Raw genomic sequence first — 7,676 nt, 5'->3', positions numbered from 1 at the left:
CGGGGGGTACATTCATCACCTTTAGTGATAGCTCTAGTTTGGATTTGTTAACAGTATCATAATTTTGGTCTAGTCTTTTTAATAGTTTCATTATTTACTATTCGAATCAAATTATATCATGTACCTTGAATAACTTTATTCTTAGTTTAATTTCATTCTACTGCATATGTCTTATAATTATACTACGTTTTCTTATACTTTTCTTTTTTCCATATCTGTGATATGTTATCATGTAAAGCGCCCTTGAACGTGTATTTTTATATGAAAAAGGCGCTATATAAATATGGTATAATAATAATAATAATAATAGAAAGATTTTTCAAATATTATCCACTGATATAGGGGAGGTAAATACTACAACTTTACTAAAATTATAATTGCATGAGTTTCTCCCCCTAGACTATTCTTTAAAATTAGAAAAAATTTACACCATATGCTAAATAATGAGATATTTGTATAATTATATCAGAGAGATATGTATAAAACTTACAATTTTGTCTTCATAATGTATATTTTGTTGAGACCATGCTTGTCATATTTTGTTTTTCAGTGTTGAGAGATGACATGTTGTAAATCTCTGACAGTCCCTGGTATAGTGTGACAAATACAGATTATGATGTAAAGTTAAGGTAAAATATGTTTTTACTTTAATTTATTCTAATGTGGTCAGACAAACACAGAGCAGGGAAACATCAGTTTAATAAGGTAATTTTGAAAAAAACATTTTTGTATCTTATTGTAGTGATGTGACACTATTAATAAAGTCTGGTAATTCTAGGATATTCTTTAACTTTTAAGTTTGTTCTAAAATGTTTTAATTTTTTTAACTAAAGGCTGGTATCAGTTGTCACCTTAGTGCAAAGAGGGGTTAAATGCATTGAAATAAAAAAAGCACTTCTCAACTGTTCATACCCGAGGTGAAGATCTGACATTTTTTGTATGTGAATGGAAGTTATTTAGAAAATGCATCAAAATACCTTTAACTTGTGAACACCAGCCAGTGACACTGCCAGTCACAATGGAAATAAGATCTGGTGCTTACAGATCTTAATGTTTCAATGGTTTTAACTGTGCAGCTCTGGACCAGAGTAAAATGTGCTTGGTAATCTTCACTGTGAAATTATCATGTTTGTTTTCACTGTGATGTTCATTTTTGTATTTCAGTCATTGGCTGTACAAAATGAAATAGATATATCTATGAATTATTATCATTGCGAAATCATGTGCAATTATCAGAGATATCTAAGGGAAGAGTCTGCCAGTTTGGAGCAGAGAGAGGTGACAAGCTTGATCCACAGGTTAAATGTTAGGTAAATGTTCTCCCCAGATTAGGTAAATGTTCTGCAGGGGTTAGGTGAATGTAATCCCTTGTTTAGGCAAGTGTTCTGCCTGGGTTAGACAAATGTTCTCCCAGGGTTAGGCAGATGTGATCCCTGGATAAGGCCAATGCATTCCCCAGGTTAGACAGATGTGAGTCCTGGGTTAGGCTAAAACAATACCCAGATTGGGCAAATGTGCTCAATGAAATATTTATTATACGCCTGAAGGGATGTTTTATGTTATACCCCCGGTGTCTGTCCATCCGTCCGTTAGCAATTTTGTGTCTGCTCTGTAACTCTTGAACCCCATGAAGGATTTCAAAGAAACTTGACACAAATGTTTACCACATCTTTAAGGTCAAGGTCACACTTAGGGATCAATAGTCATATGAGTGTGTTTAGTGTCCACTCTGTAACTCTTGAACTGCTCAAAGGATTGTAAAGAAACTTGGCACAATTTGACAAATGTTCACCACATTGAGAAGTAGTAAAGTTGTCATTTACTTTTGTGGACCAGATCTGTATTAGTAAGGAATCCATGAAAACTGGTTATGTTAACTTGCTGTAGAGAAGTTGTCACTTGTGGAGCAGTTGTTATTTACTTGAAGAGAACAAGTCTATACAGGTAAGGAACTCAGAAATACTTCTTGCATTAACTGGCCTTAGAGAACTTGTTATTACATACTCGTTTCAATTCCCCATTAAGTTACACTGGTACTGGAAACGTCAATATGTTTCCATACACTGACGCCTGAATTTCATATCGGGTGCATGACATAATTCAGTGTGTGTTGTTGCACTATTTTTTCTGTTTAGTTCAGTATTGTCAATCCTATTCAGGCTATTGAACTTATTTATGATATTTACATAATATTTATACGTGTAGATGCATATGTAATAAAAAGGTTATTATCTTTGCATCGGGGAAATATGCACTCGTTCTTCAGCGGAAGAATATTGCGCTCCTAAAGTCGCACAATATTTCCGCAGAAGAACTCGTGCATATTTCTCGATACAAAGCTAATAACCTATAATTATTTACTTGTGAAGAACAGGTATGTACTAGTAAGGAATTACAGGTATATTGTCTGAACCTTTAAACATGACTGAAGCTGAAATAAATTAGTATAAACTATTTTAACTAAACTAAGGATTTTTATCCTTTATCAAAACAAGCAAACTGAAAAAATAAAATAAAAATTGTAATTATGCCCCAACAATAACGTGATGTTTACTATCATAACAATAAACAGATTAAATGAAGCATAATTTTGTAGCTTGTCAAAATCAAAATATTTCTGGTGTTTGTAACAATAACAAATAAACAGGGATTTAATGTTCAACTCATCTTTTTGTGGTAATAATAATATCTGCCTGTTTCATAATAATGGAAAAAGGTCATAGTGAAACTTATGTTACCTTTAAATACAATATTAACAAAAAATGGCAAGATTAATTTATCATAAATGTACAGTAACTGTTATCGGAATATAACATTAACTTTTAGCTCACTAAATTTCTAAAATGGACTGGTCCATCATTCAATTTGGGCAATACCACTTATTAATCAAAGGATTACTGACTGAATCCATTGCCACCAGCAGGTTAAAGGTTAAGGGGTGAAATGAAATTGTTGTGCCATGTACATGTACATAAATATATAGATGAAAGGTGAACAATATAAATATGTTATATAAAGACACATTATGCAAATCATCAAAGAAAGAAACGAAAATGAGGTAACAGAAAGCGTAACAGATACGAAAAACAAAAAAGTGATCTGATAGAAGAACCATAAAGATTCTAACTTGTAAAAAACAATTTGATGATTTGTCACTGGTTTATGCATTTCTCCTGCCTGGGCTGTTTTGCTATTTGGGCAATTGAAATGAAAGTAATACTGATTTTTACTTGTCAAATAATGTACAAGCAATGAATTGTTGTTTTATCAATATGAAATGGATGGGTTGCATCATGGCATCACAGGAATCACATTGTCGTTGGAGATTAGTAATTATACTTTCCACCAAATATTTACTTTCTGGTTGGCTGCCCACATTCTCTCAGCTGTTAAAGAAGTTGCCTAAGGGTATGGCTGGCTGACCACAGACTGTTTTAACAATAAAATAAGTACCTGTTTTGTTAAAAACCTGTTAAACTTGTCTGTACCTTTTTTTATCAGATTTAGAGCTGAAAGCAATGTGATATAACAAGTCTAAATTAACATAAATAAGAAAGAATTTCCCCTAAAATTCCTAATAAATTATTCTGTTTTAAAATAAAATCATATGTAATTTATACAAGAGTATATATTAAAAAAATAATGATGTATTATACAATGGAGACATCCTATTAGTATAGGATAACTAATGGTCAACTGGAATTATTATTGCAGTTTAAATGCAATGTATGTTGTTACAAGTGACAGGATTCATATATGATACAGTAAATCAGTTGGATACTAGTTTTTCAGAGAGAAGGGTTATTGTGTTTTTCCCCCATGGTGCAAAACTTTATGATTGTTAAAAGGTGCTTAAAAATTGCTTAAACTTTTTTTTCCACACAGTAAGGCAGTTCAAAAGTGTTTTAAATTGTTTCTGAATTTGATAAAGAAATGTTTTGCAAAAATCTATTATGAGCTTTTATTTTCATAAAATGTATGAAACCTACATGAAATCAGAATGGAATTAATCTAATAGGATTCCCTATGGAAGATCTTTGAATGAATAATCTAATAGGGTTGTGTAAATATGCTCCTACCATTTTTGATGAACATTTGGTATAAAACAGTTTACTATAGTTATTCCTTCATTTGTTTCAGAATTGAAAGGGAGAGAAACTAGCTATTAGTGATGGCGCCAGTACAAGAGGAGGTAAACTCTACTCTAATGAATGGAGTGGTTAGTGAGTTATGGAACCTGACAACAGGTTTGTATTAAAGAAAAAGAAGTTAAATTCTTTTCCAGTTAAATTGTAGTTTGTGCGAATTGATCAGTACTTGAGTACCTTTAGTACAATGTTACATAAATACATTCAAGTATAAGTATTTAATTTCAAATTATTTGAATTGTAATTCTTGATTTGCCATAATTATGTTAACATACTATGTCACATTTAAGTGAAAGTAGAAATGTGAATTGTGATGCAATTTTAGAATATACCAACAGAAACTTGCTGTTAGTGGAAAATTGTATTTTTTAAAAAGAAGGAACATGGTATCAAAACAATGTAAATACATGTAAGTAGGAAAACATAACTGTAACAAGTTAACCATGGTGGCCTGTCAGAGGCAAGCCAATGGGTATGTAATTTTGTATGTTGTGACCTTGACCTTTACCTAATGACCTCTAAAACTACAGGGGTCATATGGTAACTACAGGCAATTATATTTAGAATTTAGATAGCTGTAAGCCAAAAAGTTCTCCAGATATTGATCGGAAACCAGTTTCAGTTTCAAGGTCACTGTGACTTTGACCTATTTACAACAGAAGAGGTCATCTGTTGACCAAAGGAATAAAAAGCATTAGGCACAAGTGTTCTTTAGTTACTAAGTGGAAACTGTTTTCAGTCTTGAGGTCAGTATGACATTGACCTTTGAATTACAGTAAACTCCAGTTATTACAAACTTCTTGGGACCAGCAAAATCTGTTTATTATATCTGTAGTTACTTGTAAATTCCTTACAGTATTTTCTGGGCGTACAGATATAATAACAAATTACATAATAATAACAAACTAAAAGTTCCATCTTGTTTCTTAAAGTGTACGGATGTAATGTAGTCTACAATTTGTTTATATTCTGTCAGTATAATCAATGAAGAATTGATTATACTTGACAGTAACTCACTTTTGCAATTGGATCAAGGCCGTTTTTTCTCCCCCTTAAAAGACTTAGATGACTTACATTGCTCATTATGAAAAGGCAGGAAGTGCATATCATTGAGCAACACATATGTTATTAGCAACTAATAATGCACTTTCAAGGTATATACTGTTAATGCTAATGGATAGACTAAGCTTTTGAAATGGGACAGGTTTCCTAAGGTGTATAATAACGTATCAGTGATTTGTGCTGTTTCAGATGATATTGTTATAATTCGTAATTGCTTGTAACCATATGCTGTTTGCTACATTGATAAGCATACATTAGAAACATGACAGTTACGAAAAATCCTTATACAGATTTCTAATGATAAATTTTGGTGCTATATCCAGTGATAGTAGCTTTTAAAACTGGAACATAAAAATGTGCTCCTTATATCTGATAATTTGCTATATGCCTGTTTGCTGCATAGAATAAAAAAGGGGAAAATTGGGAGATTTTAATTTGTTTCTAACAACAAGAAATTCATTATAACCATGTAATAGGGATCATCTGTCATGCCATGATGTTTGAAGGCAGTAGACCAAAGGGTTCTTTAGTTCTTAAGTGGAACCCATTTTCAGTCTCCAGGCCGCTGTAACCTTGACCTTTCACATAATGACCCAAAAATAATGAGAATCATCTATGGCAGGGAGTCATCCTGTGATGTTAGTTTACTTCAGACAAAAGTGATCTTTTGTCCGCCTAAAAGTCATTGTGACCTAGATACTGAAAATAGTTTTTGCTGTATTACTTAATGACCGTTTGGCCTGCTGCCTTTAAACTTCATGGGATGATTACCTGTGGTTAGTAGATAACCCCTGAAGGTCATTACATCAAAGGTCACAGCATACAAAACAACATACTAAGTTGGGTCCATCTGGGTATCATGGAGCATTCGACATTGTCTCTCAGGTATGTGCAAATAGCACTGTTCTTCTTCATCAAGGAAGCAGAAACAAAATATCTCTTAAAATAGACTAACTAAATGTTACAGAACTTGCATGGATATTCCAATTCACAACCAAGGTAACATGTGGCTCATATTCTTTATTAATTGTAAGCTATTTTTGTTTCAGTTGTTCCACAAAAGCTTGTGAATGTGACAAGTGTACCAGATGACAACACAGAGACTGTAACCTGGGTCACTGTTTGTACTGTTTGTTTTGTTTTTGGACTGTCTCTTTCTTCTGCAATGTATTTCTGGTAAGCAATTGACTATAAGTTCAAGTTGAATTAATTGTACAGAAATTTCACTCAGCCAGTGATAATTGTATGCAGTGACTAGTGAAATTTCACTCAGCCAGTGATAATTGTATGCAGTGACTAGTGAAATTTCACTCAACCAGTGATAATTGTATGCATTGACTAGTGAAATTAAATGGACTCTAAATGAATTCTGTTCTTGAGCATATTATTTTGTTCTTGCAGTGATAAAGTTATGATAATTCTTATTTTGCTATGAAGTATTATACATAAATATCTCTACTGCGCTCTTGATAAACCATCAGTTTAACACATTTTTCAATATAAGGTGATGATACTATGGCTTCTAATAATTTCCTCTATATTGTCCTTCATGATTGAACAGTTTTTGTCGAGCCCGCTCGGAAGCGAAGACATAGTTGTCCAAATGGCTGTTCGGTGTATGTGCGTGCATGCATGCGTTGTTTGTCCGGACCATAACTGACATGCATGGAGCAATCTCGTTTATATTTGGCATGAATGTTAACCTCAGTGAGACAGGGTGTCATGCGCAAACCACAGGTTCCTATCTCAAAGGTCAAGGTCACACTTGGAGGTCAAAGGTTAAATTCAATAATGACTGTCCGGAGCATTTCTTCATCATGCATGGAGGGATTTTGATGTAACTTAGCACAAATGTTCACAATCATGTGATGGAGTGTCCTGCGCAAGAGCCAGGACCCTTGGTCTAAGGTCAAGGTCATGCTTAGAGGTCAAAGGTCAGATACAAGAATGGCTTTGTTCGGAGCATTTCTTTTTCATGCATAGAGGGATTTTGATGTAACTTGGCACAATTGTTCACCATCATGAGACGGAGTGTCATGTGCAAGAACCTGGAATTACTTCCCTTTGTTGTTACTATAAATAGCTTATATTGTAACTTTTTTATTACTGGTCGACCACTTTTCTGTAGTACAATATGCATGTTACATCCAATTTTGAGGTGTATTTTGACCTATCTCTACTGGTAAGGATTTTTGTGTGGACTTAGATTTTTTTAAAGATTTACTTCCCTTTGTTGTTACTATAAATAACTTGTATTGTAACTTTTTGCAATCATTTTTTATTTGGCATAAATGTTTGCCTCAATGAGACAGGGTGTCATGTGCAACTCGTAGTCCTTTTGACAGCTGGCGAGCTCGACATGTTGCCCGTAGGCATCTAGTATTTACATGTGTCCACATTATACAGAAAGTGGCATATGTTCCTGACCATTTTAAAGTTTCATTGTCTCAGAGTAGTACTGTTTCA

General features: G+C 33.4%; 1 protein-coding gene across 3 annotated transcripts in view; it reads left to right on the top strand.

Moving 5' to 3' along the window:
- The first annotated feature begins 555 nt into the window (after positions 1–555).
- Positions 556–7,676, top strand: part of LOC123525078 (receptor-type tyrosine-protein phosphatase mu-like) — a 217,894-nt gene continuing 210,773 nt past the window's right edge. Inside the window, exons 1-3 of one of the 3 annotated variants that reach the window (XM_045303811.2) lie at positions 556–629; positions 4,141–4,247; positions 6,260–6,386. In XM_045303811.2, coding sequence (XP_045159746.1) covers positions 4,172–4,247; positions 6,260–6,386 — 203 coding nt within the window. In that variant the 5' untranslated portion in view covers positions 556–629; positions 4,141–4,171. Of the gene's footprint in view, positions 630–1,545; positions 1,945–4,140; positions 4,248–6,259; positions 6,387–7,676 lie in introns of those variants that run through there. The other 2 variants (XM_053538195.1, XM_045303816.2) reach the window with 2 other exon arrangements.

This window comes from Mercenaria mercenaria, chromosome 3 (assembly GCF_021730395.1).
Source record: "Mercenaria mercenaria strain notata chromosome 3, MADL_Memer_1, whole genome shotgun sequence".
Taxonomy (NCBI): domain Eukaryota; kingdom Metazoa; phylum Mollusca; class Bivalvia; order Venerida; family Veneridae; genus Mercenaria; species Mercenaria mercenaria.
This window is presented reverse-complemented; position numbering and strand designations above follow the sequence as displayed.